We start from the raw sequence: 20,374 nt of genomic DNA on the forward strand, positions 1-20,374 counted from the left end.
CTTGTAGACATTCTCAGATGGTAAAGTAGCAGGGCCTCAAACATCAAAATGAACAATGTGGAAAGGAAATTCAGATTTATTATTCTAAGAAGAAAAATGAGTTCTACAATGCTTGCTCAATTGACAAGTTTGACATGTAAATTCTGACACTGACACTGACTTAAACAACTCTGCAAACACCATTTTTAAAGACTCAAAAGATAATTGACCAAGACGACTGTGCCATAAATAGACATGACTCTTACTAGACTATATGTCTTCCACCAATCATCTTCCCCGAGGCCAGATCCTGGACCACTCAATACGGAGGGAAAAAGGTCACTGAGTAGTTTAAAGAATTAGTAATACTACCAACAGTGAACAAATTAATAGGAAATTTTAGAACATGTAAATCATTAGACAGGGTGAGGCCAACTATGGTAGAGTATGATCCATCAGCTAATCTCACCTTGTCTCTTCTAGAGAGGAGGTGATAGGTCTGAAAATAAGAAGACTTGCTAGTCTTATGTTTAGACGCTTCAGAATCAATTATCCAAGGAGAGTCGGATACATGAAAGTTGTGGCAGAGCTATCTGATGTAGACACAAATGAAATTATCACAGGTGTGTCGGGGTTTCTGGCAATGTGTGCATTATAGTTTGTCTGTGTCATCCAAGGTTCAAAGTATCAGAAACGCTATGCGTATCGGAAAGGCAAATTTAGGAGAGTATCGGGATACGCCTTGGATACGCATGGAAACGGATGGAAATGCTATAAATACTCCAATAAATCATAAATAAACATCAGTATCACTAAATATAAGACATAAATGGGCTATTTATGCTTAAAATTAACATGTTTTAGTGGGTTTTATGAAAAAAACATATTATACTCAATATACGGGAACAAAAACATACTATTTAATAAAGTACTCAATTTAGTTCCAATGTGTTTGCTTGTTTGATTCTAAAAGTTAAATTAAAATTAACAAAAGTAAATATGTAATAGCAAAATTGAATGGATTTATGGACATAATAGATCAAATTGTTTTGCATGTTTCATTCTAATTTTCTAAAAACTGAGTAATTATTTATTTTGGATGTTTTATTCTAAATATTAAATTATAATTAACAAAAGTAAATATGTAACAGAAAAATTGAATGGATTTATTGACAATAATATATCAAGTAATTGTTTTTGTACAATTGTTATTTATTTTTATTCAAATAATTATTTTGCTTGTTTTATTCTAAAAATTAAATTAAAATTAGGAAAAGTAAATATGTATCAGAAAAATTGAATGGATTTATGGACATAATAGATCAAGTAATTATTTTTCTTGTTTCATTCTAATTTTCTAAAAACTAAATAATATTTTCTTATTCAAATAATTATTTTTTATGTTCTATTCTAAAATTTAAATTAAAATTAAGGAAAGTAAATATGTAACAGAAAAATTGAATGAATTTGACCTATGGACATGGTGGATCATCCATAGATCTACAACATACTCAGCCTATAGGGTTAAATTACATAAAATTAAAGAAATTATAAAAATTTTTTATTCCGAAAATTAAAAATTATATAAAAATCAATTATTTATAAAAAAAATTCAATTGATCTATGGACATGGTAGATCATCCATAGATCTACAACATACTCAGCCTATAGGGTTAGGCCATATAAAATTAAAGAAATTATATATATATTATTCCGAAAATAAAAAAATCAATTATTTAGAAAAATTTCAACTGTCTATGGACATGGTAGATCATTCATAGATCTACAACATAATCAATTTCTAGAGGTTGATCAAAAGAAAAACCTAAAAATTTCATTTTTTTCAGATTTTTTATTATTCTGAAATTTCTTTAAATATTCACAAAGATTTACGTATAGCAGCAAAATAAGTGGGATTTTTTGCACAAGAATAACAGATCAACATACATAAAGATGTTTTCAAGCATCCAAACTAAAAAAAACCCAAAAACATTGTTTGAAAATGTAAAAAATTTTGAAAGAAATCATATTTTCGCTACTTTTTAAACAACCTTGAAAAACTTGTTGAATATTTCAATTTTGTAGGTGTTTTGATGGGTTTTTTTTTTTTGGATTTGAGTCTCTAGGAATGTAAAGAGAAATTTTGGAGGGTTTGGGGAAGAAAGCGGGCTTTTGAAATGGGTTTAGAAAACCTCTTCCGAAGGCTATTCTATTTGTAACAGTGAATTCGTCGCGTATCGGTTGATACTCGACTGAAACATACCGAAATTGGCCGATACCAGCCCGATACGAAGTTGATACTTTTCGGCACGACGAAAAGAAGTGGTACCTTCGATTTTGGACCGTCTCTTGTGTCGGTAAGTCAAAACACTGATACGTATCGACCAATACGAGCTGATACATGACGAAATTTTAAACCTTGGTGTCATTCACCCTGTTTTGAAAGTCCCCCTTAAAGAGATTTCCCCCACTTGTAGTAACATTCCCTTTCGCTGCCAACATAATTGCATCCCCTCCAGAATTATTCATCAAATTCCTTCTACTTTCCTCTGACTGTACTAATGCATAAACCTCTTGGAAAGATGGTAGGTCCTTGCTGCCTATGATCTGGACTCAGATAGATTTATATACAGGATTGAAGCCATGGAGAAAAGCAAACACTCTTTGTTGGGAAACAAGTTTTTTGTATGCTTTTGCATCTTCATCACACTTCCAGTCCACACTCTGATAATGATCTAACTCCTTCTCGACGGAGGTCAAGTCTGAATAGTACACAGAAAGACTCCTCTCCCCTTGTTTACAAGAGGATGATTTTGCCTGTAACTGATAGATTTCTGCATAGTGACGCAACTTAGAATAGGTTGATTTTGCCTGTTCCCATATCTCATATTTCAACCCACATAAAGTTCCTTCTAACTTGAGGTTGCATAGACACTAAAAGCCAGAACATGACCATGTTGTTTTCCTAGTTCCATCTGTCATACCCAACACTCCCAAAATTATGTTCTTTAATTTAAGCCATCCAGGGGGATAACAACCATGGGAAAGGATAGATCCACACCCCCACTCATTCCATTCTGCATTGAGGAAACACCAGATGTGGCAGAATCTTCGCCACTCATGATCACGGTTTCACATCACTCTCAAAGTGGGCCCAAAACCTTAAAAAAAGTAGTCTAACACTAAGAAAGGAAACCCCTCCTTTTCCCTTTTGAAACTCAGCTCTTTAATCATAAAAATAGTTGTTACAACACTGGGCTATGTAGTCTTCTTGTTGGTGTGTGGACTAAAATCATGAATACTGAAGATTCTGCAACCTCAGGAACCACCACAAATCAGGGTGGAACGGGTAGTGGTCATGACTCCATGAATTTCCCAATGACTATTACCCCTTTGGATGGTAGGAATTACCTAGCATGGTCTAAGGAGATGCGACTGTATATCACAGCCAGGGGTAAGGCAATATATATTAATGGGAAAATAAAGGAACCTAGGGTTGGTACTGCTGAATACGATAAGTGGGGCCAAGAGAATTGCATGATTATGTCTTGGCTTTTGACATCAATGTTACCATCCATCAAACAAAATTTATGTGGGTTGAGACTAAAAGAAATATGGGACCAAGCGAAGGCAACTTACTCAGAGAAGAGGCACTATGCTAGAATTTATCAGCTACAAGCAGAATCTTTGACATGTAAGCAGGGAGAAAGGAGCTTATCGACCTATTATTCTGCCCTCACTTCAGTTTGGAAAGAATTAGACTATTATCAGAGCATTGATCGGGATACCCTCAGTACATCGGGGGTCCTATAGCTCAGAATTAGCTCAATGCTCTGGAAACAACTAGTCTTATAGCAATGGGTGTTTACTTTCCTTTTAGGTTTGAATCCCATGTATGAATCTATTTGTGTTTAGATTTTGGGCAACAAGGATCTTCTGTCTGTCCAATAGGTATATGCACTTGTTCAGTTTGAAGAGAGTAGGAAGTCTGCCATGAATGCTCCTAAGGAGGAGACTATTGCTCTAGATGTTAGGGGTAACACTAGGGCACCAAGGAAAGGGGAAAGTAAGAAAAAGATAGGTGATAAAGTCAAATTGTAGTGTACTCGTTGCCAAAAGTCTTGGCACACCTATCAAAGTGGGCACAAGAAGTGGGTTAGAAATCAGCACAAGAACCGAGCAAGAAGCCATACCAGAAGTTCACTTTAGCAAACTTAGAATTTCATAAGCATTAGAGCACTTCTCAGGATTGCCCCCCTTATTCTAGCTCTAAGGAAGATATTATCAATTCCTTCCATGACCACTTAGAGCAGTATGGTAGGGCTCTCCAAAATGCTGATTTTGGACCCACACCTTCTACTTCATTTGCCTCTTCTTCAGGTAATTCTGCCTTTGCTTTCCATGTGTCAACCAGAATCCCCATGGATTATTGATTTCGGTGTATCCAACCACATGATTGGTAAGTCAATCTTGTTCCAAACATACTCTCTTCTCTCTGGCAGAGATAAAGTGAGGTTAGCTGATGGATCCTTCTCCTCCATTGCTGGTCAAGGATCTATATCTTTGCCTTATAGCCTCTCCTTGTCTAATGTTCTACATGTTCCAAAGTTACCCATTAACTTGTTCTCCATTTGTAGTATTACTCATGCCTTGAATTGCTCAGTAACCTTTCTTCCACTTTCTTGTGATTTTTAGGATTTGGCCTCTGGGAGGACGATTGGTAAATGGAACATGGTGGATGGTCTCTATATGCTGGAGAGCAAAGTTGGTCTTATAGTTTCAGAGTCTTTGAGTTTGTTAAATAAGAGCCGAGTTATTTTGTCGCACCACTGTTTGGGCCATATGTCATTTGAGTCTTTGAAGTATTTGTTTCCAAATTTGTTTAAGTCTTTGTCTGTTAGTGACTTTCATTGTCAAGTGTGCCAACTGAGTAAACATTGTAGAAGCTCATGTGCCAAAGCTCATGTTAGTGACTTTCTTTGCATCATGAGGCTCTCATCGCAAGAGCTCATGTGCCAGAACCCCTCAGCAAAATGGGATTGTAGAGAGAAAAAATCGACATCTCCTTGAAGTTTCTCTGGGATTGATGTTACAGATGAATGTCCAAAAATGATTATGGGTGGATGTTGACTTGATTGTTGCCTATGTCATCAATAAGACACCATCTCGGGTATTGGAATATAGGTTCCCTCATCAGCTCCTCTTCCCTAAAGCACCAATGTTTCCTATACCTATGCATTTCTTTGATGTAAGTGTTTTGTTCATGATCTATCTCCTACTCATGGTAAGCTTGATCCCAAAGCTATTGTGTGTATTTTTCATGGTTATCTCCTTTCTCAAAAAGGCTATCATTGCCTTGACCCTGTGTCTAAAACATATTTTGTCTCTATGGACGTTTCTTTGTTTGAAGATGTTCCCTATTTCCCTATTTTTCCTTAGGGGGGGAGAGTATAGTTGAGGAGAAGCAGAGTCAAACTCAAGTTTTATTGCCTTCTTTTCCTGATTCTCCTCCATTTTGTGTCTTTCGGAGATTGTGCTACAAAAATCAAGGCCAACAGAATTCAGTTGCCATAGAGTTGCCAGAAACTATGCCACCAATGCCATCGGGGTCCTTCACCTCACCTAGGTACTATTGTTCCAGTTGATGTTCCTGAACCTATAGATATTGACACTTCAAGTTGTGATCTGAACCTCCCTATTGCAAAAAGGAAGGGTGTCAGATCATGCACCACACACCACCCCATGTCTCACTTCTTGTCCTATGAGAATGTCTCATCTTCTTTTCATGCTTTTCTATCTGCCATTGATAGTGTTCCCCTTCCCAAGAGTTTTGTGGAGGCCTTACTTGTTCCTAAGAGGAAAGATGTAATGAAGGAAGAGATCAATGCTCTACACAAGAATGGCACATGGGAGTTGGTAGATCTTCCTAAGGGAAAGGAGCCTGTAGGGTGCAAATGGGTGTTCTCTATAAAACATAAGGAAGATGGTTCTGTGGAAAGGTACAAGGCTCAGTTAGTTGCAAAGGACTTCAATAGGTTCATGGAGTTGATTATGCTAAGACCTTTGCTTTCATTGCAAAAATGAACTCTATTCGGGTTCTTCTATCTTTAGCAACAAGTCTTGATTGGGAGCTTCATCAACTTGATATAAATAATGCCTTCCTGAATGGTGATTTGGAAGAGGAAGTATATATGACTCAACCCCCTGGTTTTTGTGCTAAGTGCAGTGAACAGAAAATTGCAAATTGAAGAAATCTTTGTATGTTCTAAAGCAGTCTCCAAGAGCTTGGTTTAGTAGGTTTCACCAGGCAGTTCAACAGATGGGTTTTAAGCGGTGCCAAGCTGATCACACACTCTTTGCAAAGAGGGGACGAGAAAAAACAACATCCTTGATTGTCTATCTAGATGATATTGTCATCACTGGAGACTAGGTCTTAGAGATTCCAAGATTAAAGAAAATTTCTGGCTACACAGTTTGGAGTAAAGGATCTAGGGCATTTGTGCTACTTCCTTTGAATTGAAGTTACCTGCTCTCAACAAGGCATATTCATTTCCCAAAGGAAGTACACCCTAGATATCCTGAAGGATGCAGGGAAGCTAGGGTCTAAACCTATGGATGTAAATCATAAACTTGGGGACTGTAGCGGTAAGCTCTTGAAAGATCCAAGGCAATACCAACGACTTGTGGGCAGACTTCTCTATCTATCCATGACTAGGCCTGACATTGCATATACTATGGGTGACCTTAGTTCATGCATGCACCCAAGGAGGCGCACCTAGAGGCTGCAAATAGAGTTCTTAGGTACTTGAAGAAATTTCCAGGGACAGGTTTACTCTTTAAGAAACATGGACACATGAGGGTAGAGGTGTACATAGAATGCTGATTGGGTCGGCTTAGTGGATGACAGAAAATCCACCAGCGGCTATTGTGCCTTTGTAGGTGGAAACCTTGTGACTTGGAGAAGCAAGAAACAAAGTGTGGTTGCCAGGTCAAGTGCAAAGGCTGAATACAAGGCTTTGTCACATGGAATTGTGGAGTTACTATCGATCAAGAACCTATTGAGTGAATTAGGATTTTCTTTTGATGATCCTATGTCACTCTACTGACAACAAAGCTGCTTTCAACATTGCAGCCAACCCAGTTCTCCATAATAGAACCAAGCATATTGAGGTTGACAAGCATTTCATCAAAGAGAAAATTGGGAAGGGCAAGTGTGCACTCCCTACATTAGCTCCAAAGAACAACTTGCAGATGTTTTTACTAAGGGATTATGTTCACTGCGGCATTATGATCTTTGTGACAAGTTGGTGATGATTGACATCTACGCCTCAACTTGAGGGGGAGTGATGTAATCTGTAATATATGCCATAGAGGGGCTCTTTTGTCTTTTCCTCTTGTAATCACATGTAGTTCTCCATCGCCAAAATCATGATAAAGGTGTCAAAACAAAACCATGTACACATCTATAACAATATGAAGAGCCATCCAAAACTTGTGATGAGCCCAAGAAGTTACCCCAAGCATGCAATGAGCTCAAAGAGTTGTCCCGAGCTTGCGATGAGCTTAAAGAGCCATCTCTAATCTGTGATGAACTCGAAGAGCTACCTTGGACCTGCAGTGAGAACAGTGTCACCTAATACTTGTGATGGCTATGACGAAGCTTCCTGAAGACGATACGACAAACAGCCAGACGTGGCAGCCAAACTTGGGCCCCGTCCATGACACGTGACCTCAAGAAACCCATGATGGGAAGTAGCATACACGTGCTAAAAGAGAATCCTCAAACGAAAGGAAACTTTGTCCTCAAAAGATCTCGTTAAACACATGACGAAACCGTAGTAGTGCTCCCTCGATAGCGGACATAAAGATGAGGATTCCTTTTTCTAATAAGAATCAACCTTTTTTTGGATCCTTCTCCTTAAGGTCTTAGGGTCCTCCCTATAAAAGGGAGGATGAAGTACAAACCCAAGACGTGATTATCACTCTCATTGCTACCTGACTCTGTTGAGTTTCCCAAACAGCCAATCTTGCAACCTTAACCAAGCTTTGATCATTCTTCATCCTTCAAGGAGACCGCCCTACCTAGCCTCACTATGGTACTTACACCTCTTCTTTTATTATGTATGGTCACCCTAGTATTTAATCTAAAAGCTGACGCTGCCAGCAAGAACTTCTATCTTGGTTCATCTATAAACCAGTAAATGTTGGTCATTGGGAAATGAGTAGATTAATCTTACTGTAGCGAGGAGTGGAAACTTGTGTTTATAGCATTTTAGCACCACAAATTGCTAGTTCTTCTGAACCTTGTATATTTGGAAGGTTACCTTTTTGCTTCTCTTTAATTTGTTTGTACTTGTTTATCTTTTTTCTCTTTGATCGGTCTGTATTTGCTTTTCTTTACCTATTTTTATTTTACTAGTCTTAATATTGCTTGCTTTGGATGATTGTGTTCCACCACTTTTCTCTCTTCTTTTGTGTTATTTTGGAGTGTAGTTTCTAATTACATTTCTTCTTTATATTTTAGTCTCTGTTTCTATTTTAATGTCAACAATGTGCAAGTTGTTTTATTAATGAATCTGATTTTGAGTAGCCAATTTTCTGTTGCAACAAGAAAACCCAGGAATGCCTTCACTTTGTACAAGGGTCTATTGGCCCCTATTTACCAATCCATGCCCATTAAAGTTGCAGATTATATAAAGGTCTTAGTACTTGTCCTGTAAAATTATAACAGGAGGATGATAGTGCACTTCTTCGTTTCCTACAATGCAAGTTTGGAAAAGGGCGAGAAAATGGTCCTGAATTCTTTTATGATCCCAAGTATGCGTTGCGCCTTTGTCTCAAGGAAAAGAGGATGCGTGCTTGTGTCCATATATACAGCATGATGTCCATGCATGAAGAGGCTGTTGCTCTTGCTCTTCAGGTAATAATTACCTTTTTATTGGTGTTTTGTGTTACTTCTGTTATTCCGTTACTGTTTTTATTGTTTCTACTGTTGCCTTCATTAATGGCTGTGTTGAGAATGCCATTTCACTATTCATTTTAATTACAAAGCAAATTGTTTCTTAAGATTTGCCTTCAACTTCTCAACTCAGCTAAGCTGTATCCCAACTATATCGGGCCCACTACATGAATCCTGTTACTCCATTCTGGCCTATTTGGTGCTGTATTCACTGCTAAGTAATTCGGGATCCATGTTCATAAGAGTTTGGCAAATATTTTAAATTCATTCCATCTGCCAACCTGACACAACCCTCCTCCTTTATCCAGGCTTGGGACCAGCAATTTAAGGCAAGCTCACACTGATAAGATTTTAATTGCATCCTTCATCTTAGCTTGGATAAATTCACATTGAAACTTATGTCCATCATTTGGTTTTTGTATTCTTATATTAGGCTGCAAACAGATTGAATCAAATTCAAATAGGGGTATATCCAAATTCAGTTTGATAAGAAGAATAGGATGTATGAGTTTGATTTGAAGGATCTAAGAAACTATATATTCAAATTCAATTCAATTAAATAGTTGGATATCCAATTCAAAACTGATTTGATTCAATTATCAAAATATCATATATCTGATTCAAGAGAGAGTTGAGGAGAAATTCAAGTTTTTGATACTGAAGAAGAGATTACAAGAGAAACTCGTGTTTTTAATTCTCTGGTTCTTCAGTTAAAGCATGTAAAATGTATATGCTAAATAGAGAGACAATGATTTCCAGTATGAGAATCTAGTTACTGACCTTTAACAGGGGATGAGACTGAGGGATGAGGTTAGGATTTTAGTGGGGGCAGAATGTGGAAGTCTATCTGTATTTTTCTATTATTTTCAGATTATTACGAAGTTCATAGTCAAATAGAAGTGGCTCTGCTCAAGAGAATCAAGTTACTGACCTCTTTTTGGCACAAACAATTTGGTCTGAGAATGAGAATCTCAACTGGCAATGGCTAGTAGGAGAGCTGCTAGTAGTGGTAGCCAAAAGAAGCTGTTGAAGTGGGACAAAGGATATAGCAGCAGCAGTCCAGCAGTGACATCAGAGACTCAGACCTCTTCTCTATTCTCTAATATTTTCTCAGAATAGACTGGTGGCGGGTGGCCAGCAGTGGTGGCAAGTAGGTAGAGTAACCAAAGTACCAACACACCCTGATTCGATCATAACTGTTTCCCTCAACTGGACTGGGTGTCAATGGCAACTAACTGGTGGTCTATACCGACTAGCAACGGCAAGCTGCAAGCTAGTGAGCTACAGCAGTCTACAGATGGCAAACTAGTTCAGCACTCAGTAGAGCAGCATTGAGAAGAAGTGTTTTATCCATATCCTTTCAGGGTTTTCATTCGTTCATCAATTTTAATGGGTGTGAGGTTAAGGGTATTAGGATTTAGACATCTTTTGCAAAATTCCTCTAAAAGTCAAGATATGTTTTCTAAAGGGCATATCTGTCTATCTACAATCTACTAAATATTTTTATAAATATACTATAGTTATAATCGAATCAGATCAGATCATAATGGATCGAATAGAGGATATATCCAAATTCAAATAAGATCGGATTAATATTCAATCCATTTGTAGCCATATCTTGTATGTAGCCACTTAATTTGAGAAATGTCTCCTTATGCCATTAGCCATAGTATAATTGAGATTCACTACAAGTAGACGAACTAATAGAACTACTAGACTAAGAAGCCATTGACATTCTAGAAAAGGTGTATAGCAAGTAGATTCCATATGCGTCATCCATTTTCAATTATTCTCCTTATTAAAGTCCTGGAAAGCAGAATGATCATGAAAAAAGGTCATACAGGAATTAGTTCTTGGTAAAACTATAGATAGACTGTAACTTGTTATTAAGCTTAGGGAGCATGCAGCAAAAATGGCAGAGATAAGTGATGACCAATTCCTATTTCTTCCTTCTTTGAAATAGATTCAAGAGATCCATCACCATCAGTGGTGGTTACCTTGTCTCTAGCAGAATGCAACTTAACGAAAGAAGGATGGTATACTAATCATATGGTTAGATGCTCCTAAATCAATAAGCAAAAATGAGCAAGAGGATGATGTAGAAGCAAGGTTAGCAGTGGCAAATATACCTAAGCTAAGGAAGAAGAAGAAGAAGAGGAAGTATGGGAAGCTGTATTGTTCTTTGAGGAGGTGAGCGAGGCGCTTCATCTCATCCTTAGCAGCCAATGAAATCTTTGAGGTAGGTGGAGCTATAGGAGAAATAGGTACCTCAAAAGTCTGAACCTTACATGAAGTGGCTACAACATTGACATTACTCTTCTGATTCTTCTGTAATGCAGGCTTCAAATGAGGATATAATTTACAAGGCTTCTCCCCTTTGTTCCTTGGCTTTTCACAATAATCACATTTCACCTATTGGTCACCACTAGGAGTAAAGTTCCATATAATCGATTTCTGCTTCATGGAGGCCATGGCTAAGTGATTCAAGGAAGAACTATGAAGCATGCTATCTTCATGTCATCCTCCCCCTGAACCAAGACATACACCTGAGCAAAAGGCAAAACACCCCAATTGAGAATCTATTGCTTAGTGATTTTGAACTCTGAATTAAGACCTGCCAAGAATTTAAAAACACGACTATTTTTTATCAGCTTCTTGTACTGATTTGCATCATTTGGGTCCTTTCCACCTCGTAACGATTAGTTTCTTCTTACAATACATAATTTAACAATGGATATGACACTGAACAGAATGGAATGGTAGAACAGGATCCATGTACAAGGGTGTTGTATCATGTCAGATACCTAAACTGTTGGTGTAGATTTCATATCTGTGACTTTACCCAGAAGCCTTGCCATGGTGATGATGATGAATACATGCAAGGAAAAATGCATAGAGAGAGACTTCCCCTAATAAAGAATTCTGACCTCTCTCATCAATTGGTATATCTGTGATTTGCCTTGTACCTGGGAATAAGTGTCTATCATTCTATCCCAAATTTTTTCAACAATCAGCAACACATGTTAATTTATACTAATCTGCAACTCCATTAACCTGGCCCCTGCCTGTATGATGGCCCAACTTGTCTCTACAATATAGAGTTTGGCCAATTGGGACCATTCTAGAAATTATACTCCATTCAACTTTAACTGCACAACAAACTATGCTATCCCTTTCTGGACAGACTCCAACAATTTTAATGGATGTTTTGACCCTTTCATGTCACTCCAAGATCGCAACCACCCCCAAGAACAAAGTGTAAGACTACATAGATTGATGCACTAGGCCTAGGGACTTATCCATGCAGATTTTACACCAAAAATGTAACCAAAACATGGAAAATCAGGTTGCTGGAAATATAAGGATGAAGAAAAGTTCACCAAACATTTAATACTACATAAAAATAATCAAGACCACTTCTGCAATCATTAGAAAAGCCATACAAATAAAAAGTTGCTGGTCAAAATTGCAAGAAACTCTACAAGCAATCTGACATGGCAAAATACCTAGATCTGCATTTTCTTTGGTTTTCTCATAAAGTGATTCAAAAAACAATGTCAAAATAGATCCAAAAGCCCCTTGATTATTTAACTAAAAGCATCAATGAGGATTCCTGCTGTCATTATACCTGCTATAATATGATATGACAGCATGCTGACATCAACAGGATTCTGTGCAGTAGGCAACCATCTTTACTATATAATGCCAATAATACTTTTTCTTGGCTTCATGTCCAGGCCATAATTAAATCAGAATACTTCAATAGCATTACACAATGTGATAATGTTAATGCTGCAAATAGCAGTTTTCTGAATATTTTAATCTTTAAATATAATCATTTAGTTAAAGCATACAAAGTATAGTAAAAAATCTTTCAAAACCTAAATGTCTTTTCATCTTTTTACCCTTTTTGTTTTTACTTGCAACGAGTACAGAACTTGCCCTTCCACTAGTGAAGAAAAAACCAGTGTTGTTGAGGCATTGCCTAGGCAACAAAAATCACAAGGCTGGTGTGTTTTTATAGCATTATTACTCTAGCCTCATCTGTTAGCTGTCAAGGCATTGCCTAGGCAACAAGAACAACACACATTACCTATGCTTTGTTTTAAGGTTTTACTATTAATTAAAATATAAAAAATCCAAGGGTTTTGAGAAAAGAAAAGGAAAGAGCAACAAAATCATGTAGCCAACCCCATATAGTTGGGACAAGGCTTAGATAATGACTCTCTCTCTCTCTCTTACATTAAATAGAACACTTTTTCTTTTCATTACTCTATATCTTAAATTTGTATTATTATAAAATTATTGCCTCTTTTAGTTTTTTATTATACATGAAATTGCTCTATTAAATACATTATATTATAGTGTTATTTTTTAAATGTATAATTTAATCAATTTAAAATGCTATTGTCTTTTAGACATGATAATTTTCCATACATTAAGAGAAATTAATGTTGTTAGTCAAGAGCCTTGCTGTATTTTCAAGTTATATGCATGTTGATTGGTATATAAAACTAAGGATACCTCTATTTAGTCCATAGATACCTGATTGTTCTGCTAATTGATTTCTTTCTATATGACTTCCCACTGTTGCACCATGTTCTTTATCTGTTTATATGTCACATAAATGTTTTATGTTGGTGTAAAGATACTTGTGTTATCTTGTATTATGTGAGTTTTAAATTTCATGTTCAGGGTTGTACTTATTGTTGTCATTAAACATGTACCAGACTACCACTTGTCTTTTGAGCTGAATTCATGATGCTTTAGTTTTGGAGGATATAACATAATTGTACTTGAAACTTTATTCGTTGGGTTTTTTTATATACTGTTATCAAATGAAACTATTTCTTCTTTTTTATTAGGTTGATACAGAGCTTGCCATGGCAGAAGCTGACAAGGTTGAAGATGATGAAGACTTGAGGAAGAAGCTTTGGCTTATGGTCGCAAAGCATGTAATTGAACAAGAGAAAGGAGCTAAAAGAGAGAACATACGAAAGGCAATAGCATTTCTCAAGGAAACAGATGGCCTTTTAAAGATAGAGGATATTTTACCATTCTTTCCAGACTTTGCTCTTATTGATGATTTTAAGGTAATACCCATAAACTTATTTAGTTATTCTGCAAGGATGTTAGTGCCCAATAGTTATGAAAGTTACTTGTTTGTAACTTTGATATAAGACTTGTTACAAAAACTAGGTTTTGATGGCAAGCATCTGGTGTAATATATGAGAGATATATGCATGTTATTTCTGATTGAATGCATCATACTTGGTGTTACTACTTATTACGTTTTTAGTCACTTCTGTTTTCTTTTCTTTCTTTGTGAGTTTGTTTAACTTGTATAAAAAACCTTGTGACCTCTCTCTTCATTATATGGTTTAGGGTCAATTTATTCCTTTGTAACCAAAACAGCATATGCAATATGTAAATTTGATAATAGGAGTGCAAATCATGGTACACTTAGGTTTGGAGACCAATAAATAACTCAATGTGACCTTTTCCAATACCTGGGTTCAACAATTCATAACAAGGGAGAGATTGAGGAGGATGTCACCCATAGAATTAGAGAAAGATGGGCAAAATGAAGGAATGTTTCTAGAGTCTTATGCAATAGGAGAATACCACTTACACTAAGAGGAAAACTTTATAAAGCAGTTGCAAGGCCAGCTTTTCTGTATGGAGTGTTGGGCAGTCGAGAAACATATCTGAAAAATGAGTGTGGCAGAAATGTATATGATGAGAAGGATGAGCAGAAATACTAGATAGGATTTGGTCAGAAATGAAGTCATTTGAAGGAACCTAGGGGTAGCTCCAATAGGTGATAATATGATAGAAGGTAGACTAAGATGGTTTGGTCACGTGCATAGAAGACCATCTATATCACTTGTAAGAAGAAGCAATCTGATGCAAGTTGAGAACAGCTAGGGGCAGACCAAAAAGGACATGGGTTTAAGTAGTAGGAAATTATTTAAACACCCATAACTTTGTCAGATTGAGTTCTACTTGGGCACTCATACCCCAACTTCTATAAATGACATCTGACATCAACCCTCTGGTGACGACTTCCTTCTTATTCAAGGGGGCCTTTGTTAACTCTGATGTGCAAATGATGATTATCAGTTCTCTTCACTTTGATGTAATTTTCGATATTATTTACTTTTTGGTTCATTATGGGCTTCTGGACTGGCTTCCACTGCCATTAGTAATTAACTTTCTCTCAATACTTTTTAGGAAGCAATTTGTTCATCATTGGAAGATTACAACAAGCAAATTGAACAACTGAAACAAGAAATGAATGATGCAACACGTGGTGCAGACAATATCAGAAAAGATATTAGTGCACTTACTCAAAGATATGCCATTATAGATCGTGAAGAGGAGTGTGGGGTATATATCACTAGACTCTCAAAACCTGACTCAAATTGCTTTGATTTCATTTTGAATGCCACTATCCACCTGTCTCCTTCAAAACTTCAACAAGTTTTTTGGTATGAGCAAACAGAGCTGATATACATTTTTTTAGTTTATTTGGCTCCCTGTCAGCTTGTTTTGAACTTGATTCATGGCTTGAATGGGAGAAAGTGGCAGTTCTGTTAGTCCATCTCATGTATATTCTCTTTTAAATTTTGCTAGTAAAGCCTCTATGTGCAATTAATGGATTGAGTTGCATTTGTTAAATCCTTGTCTAGACTTAGCATTTTTTTTTCTCTCTGTGGGTTATCAGGTTTGCAGGCGGAAAATTTTAACTGTTGGAGGAGCACATCGGGTGGTAAGGGGTTATACATCAGTGGGACCAATGGCTCCTTTCTATGTCTTTCCCTGCGGTCATGCTTTCCATGCACAGTGTCTGATAGCCCATGTTACAAGTTGTACCAATGTTACTCAAGTAAGCTATTTGTGATCATGCATATCATCCTGTTGGGTTTTTTTTTTTTTTTAAACATTGGCACTGGTATTCAGATGACAATGATCTCCAATTCCATTCCCTACCATCTTTTCATGTTTTCATGTCTTGCAATGGATTCATCGATGTCATTCTTATCAACGTACTCTTTTCTCCACATATTTGCTTATTTGATGCTTACACTTACGGACCAAAGAAATACCTTTTGATTGATACATAATATATTGTCCATTCTATTTTGTATACATAGATAATAAGTATCCCCCTTTATATCAACTTTGTAAGAGTCAAATCCTTCTAAATCTGCAATATATCCTGGCTCATTTCTCTTCTTTGAATAGAGTTGTATCAATTTCTTTCTATATATCATTCTAACAATAGATAATTAACATTGAGTCATTGATATATTGTTGATCATTCCTTGATTCAAAGGATCACCCCATCTGGTTGCACTTCTATGTTGCTCTTGAATTGCTTTTTCTTTCTACATTTTTTAATGTCCAATCCCACATAAACTTCAAGATTTTGTTGGTTTGGTAGAACTGATGCAAGTCTCTCTTTATTTTGTGCATCTATCCATGTATGAACAAAAAAAGAAGGCATGCCTGTTTTATGCATAATCCTCTGCACATGAACTTGACATGAAAATTCTACAAAACAATAGAAGAAGCATTTCCAAAATTTGAATGTGGCAAAAATGTGTATGCTGAGATGAATGATGGAAAAACTAGAAAGGATAGGGTCAGAAATGGACTCATTTGAAAGAACCTAGGAGAGAAAGTAGACTAAGATGGTTTGGTGACATGCATAGATGACCATCTACAGCATCTGTAAGAAGAAACAATCCGTTGCAAGTTGAAGGGGCTAGAAGGGCTAGGCACTAGGGACAGCAAAAAGAACATGGGGTGAAGTAGTAAGAAATTATTTAAGTGTTCATAACTTAATAATGTATATGGCACTAACAGAACAGAATGGTGAAATGGGATTCATGTAGCCAACCCATATGATGATGATGAATGAATGAATGAATGAATGAATAGATTCTTTGTTCTTTAATAGAAAATTGCATTGACCTAGAGAAAAATAGAGGAATTGGATTCAGGCTTCCAAATCCACATAGATGGGGTAAAGCAAATGATGATGATATCAATTTTAGTTATTAATATATTTTAACTGATTATTAATGATCAAAGAAAAAAAATGTTTCCAACTCTTGACAAATTCCCTAATTAATTTAATGATTCACGTCTATGTGATATTTTCTAATAGCAGAATATAATATAGACCTCTGGTAAATTTTAAGGAAAATATCAGTTTTTTGCTATTACACTTTTACTATCTTGATTTCCAACTCTTGAAAAATTCCCTAATTAATTTAATGATTCATGTCTATGTGATATTTTCTAATAGCAGAATATAATATAAGGCCTCTGGTAAATTTTAAGGAAAATATCAGTTTTTTGCTATTACACTTTTACTAGACTATCTTGATTAGCCCTAGGTTGCTTTGTTTGGGCATTTTTACCTCTAGGTGTTTTAATTTAATATCAAGTCTTTCAGTTGACCACGTTGAGGTTAAAGCAACAGGGTAACTTGTTGATCCTGTATCCTATGGGAGTCCTGTGCATTGATATTTTTATTCTGCGTACTTAACAGCTAAGGGTGGTTTAATCAATATGTGAAAAAATAGAGTATAGAAAGTTATAATTTCTAAGACACAAGGACCTATAATTCTATATTACTATTACAGATATTAATTCTATTTTTCATAGTAACTCATAGTGGTGGTCACTAGGTTTCAGAAAAAGGTGGAAATAAAACATCAAAATAGTCATTGTTTTCCTTTGTGTGGAAAGAAAATCTTGTCTTTATCCTTGTAATAACAAAGGCCCCAGTAACTTCAAGTACATGTGCTAATCAAGATATGCTTGAACTTACAAAATTTCTTGAGCCTTCATCTAGAAATCAGCAACCATTGCTTGGTGCAATGGTGAAAGCTTGGGCTGACAAGCATGAAAGCACTGGTTTGGGTCTAAAGAGGCAAGATGCTGGAAGTTTGGTCCATATCCAGACCACCCCTCCCAAGGATCAACATTGGACAATAGCCCTTTCATCTAGAAACCGCCAGCATAATCATTTATTGTAGTTATGATTTAATAATAAATCGTTTAATCATAACTGAAGTGATATTATGTTTTTTTTTTTGTTTGAAAAGTGATATGAAAGTAATTCATTAAAAAATCTGTTTTTGTCACAGACAAGTGCATTCACGTATGACAGTGTGAAAACAATATTCCAAAGGTTGCATATTTGCAGTGCTAATCCTTTGTTGGACCGTCTTACCTGCATCATCTAAATTGAACACTAGTCTTGGCATGGTTTGCTATCTGTTTGGCTGAACTCTGGCTTATCTCATGATGATCAGAGCATTATTTAGTGACAGTTCCAAATTCATGTTTTCTCAACATATCTTCAGGAGTAAGATTAATTGATCTTACTCCAGCCATTAATGTTTTTTGCAGGCAGAATATATATTGGATTTGCAGAAGAAGCTAAGTTTACTAGGTAGTGAAGCTACTACTAAAGCTTCAAATGGCAGTATTACAGAAGAGGAATCTATTGGCAGCATGACCCCAGCAGATAAGGTTTGGGCTTAGTTGTCTCCAATTACATTGCTGAATGGTGACTAGACATGCTAATTTATGCATCATGTCAATTTATGAAACTGTAATCAGACAATTGAGTTAACACACTTGTTTGGTTGATGAATAGATCCGCTCACAGTTGGATGATGCCATAGCCAGTGAATGCCCATTTTGTGGTGACCTAATGGTCCGGGAGATCTCCTTACCTTTCATTCTTCCCGAGGCGGCACAGGAGGTTGCATCATGGGAGATTAAACCACATAACATCGGAACCCAGAAGAGTCTCCCAATAGCTATTTAATGATGTCATATCCATCAGATGCTTTGTGGTTGTAAACTACATTACCTTAGGAAGCAGAAGAGGATGATGTTATAGCAAATGAATGCCCATTTGCAACAAGCTGATGATCTGGGAGATTCTTACCCTTCTTGAGCATACAACATTGCCAAATGGGGATTGCTAGACCAAGCCTTAACTTAGAAGAGGCTGGTTGTAGCCATACAAACAATTGTAACTCTGCATCTATGTGTCTTTTGAGTTCTTTCAGTGTTGATGTGTCTCTTTATTATCTTTCTTTATTATCTTTCTTACCCTTCAGTTTTTTTTTTTGGGCAATAACTCTGCATCTAAGTTTACTGGTTGTAGCCATACAAACAATTCTTACCCTTTTTTCAGTTTTTTTATCATTTTGACAGTTGCTCTTATCCCAGCTTAATTATTGGCAAAGGATACAATGTATTGCAAACCCTGTAAATTGATCCCCAACCTTTAGATTTTTTTTAATTCTCGTACGCCTTCCACATTTCTGTATTGTTCAGACTATTTGAAATGTAGTACGCCTTCCATATTTTTCCCTATGAATTGCGTGGTGTTAGAGATTGGCTTTGATCTTTGTAAAATGGAATGTCATGTGCAGATTTTGTCCTCACAGCCTTTGCAAGTTGCAACCATGCATTGGAAACCATGGTTTTCAAAACCAGACTGGAAAAACCGGTAACCGGTCAGTCCCCTGGGTCCGGTTATACTATAAACCGGAAATTCCTTAAAAACATTGAAAAAGTTTGAAAACTGCTGACCCGGGCAGTCAAATCGCTAAACCGTTCGACCCGGACAGCGGTTCGCAGGTTATAATTTTTGATTTTTGCTGATTTAATAAAATAAAAAAAAAACAAAAAATTAAATGACTACCATATCCCTGACCCCAAATCTTACATGCTTAGGGTTAGAACGACCCCATTTTTGTTCTAACCCTTCCCTCCTCTCAGCCTTCACACCCAACCAACCACTTGCGGTGGCCACACCTACGACATCCGATGGCGATACACAGCGATCGGCGACGCTTCATGGCGACTAGCGATGGCGGTGAAATTCATCTACGGTGGTAGCATTGATTTTGCAGTAGGTCCAGCCGTCCAGCAATAACAGTTGTGCAGTAACAGGTCTGATGTTCGATTTGCAGCAGCGATCGGTGATTTTGCAGCGACAGGTGATTTTGCAGGGGTTTCTACCTTCTAGCGGCAGTAACAATTGCAGGTTTGCAGGAGCACTTGCAGCGGCAATCACATGCGACCAAGCCTGAGCCCATCGGCAGCGAGCCCACCGTCACTCCACCATTAGCGGTAGTGAACCGGTGAAGGACCCGAAGCCTATTTTTCTTACAATTGATAGATAAAGATCATAGAAAATGAAGCCTATTTCTCTTCAACTTGACATATATACATAAAATGTTTTACGAGAATCATATCAGGATCTCATCTCCTCATTCTAGAAATTCACGCTAGGTAAAAAGGAAAAGGAAAATGGCATTACTCCTCTGGCCTTGTTAAGAATCACCAATTGAAGTCGTCGATTCCCCAAAAAGTTTGAACTTGTCAATCTCATTC

The 20,374-nt window shown here is 36.8% G+C and overlaps 1 protein-coding gene across 10 annotated transcripts in view; it reads left to right on the forward strand.

Moving 5' to 3' along the window:
- LOC148872914 (zinc ion binding protein) overlaps window positions 1–19,274 on the forward strand; it is a 98,007-nt gene extending 78,733 nt beyond the window's left edge. For all 10 annotated transcript variants that reach the window (XM_088970678.1, XM_088970679.1, XM_088970675.1 and 7 more), the window contains 6 exons: window positions 8,711–8,899; window positions 13,804–14,031; window positions 15,173–15,328; window positions 15,666–15,827; window positions 18,368–18,490; window positions 18,618–19,274. In XM_088970678.1, the coding sequence (XP_088826804.1) occupies window positions 8,711–8,899; window positions 13,804–14,031; window positions 15,173–15,328; window positions 15,666–15,827; window positions 18,368–18,490; window positions 18,618–18,791 (1,032 nt within the window). In that variant the 3' untranslated portion in view covers window positions 18,792–19,274. The remainder of the gene's footprint in view (window positions 1–8,710; window positions 8,900–13,803; window positions 14,032–15,172; window positions 15,329–15,665; window positions 15,828–18,367; window positions 18,491–18,617) is intronic.
- The last annotated feature ends 1,100 nt before the right edge of the window (window positions 19,275–20,374 follow it).

This window comes from Nelumbo lutea, chromosome 2 (genome assembly GCF_056320005.1).
Source record: "Nelumbo lutea isolate HS-2025 chromosome 2, American lotus-T2T, whole genome shotgun sequence".
Classification (NCBI taxonomy): domain Eukaryota; kingdom Viridiplantae; phylum Streptophyta; class Magnoliopsida; order Proteales; family Nelumbonaceae; genus Nelumbo; species Nelumbo lutea.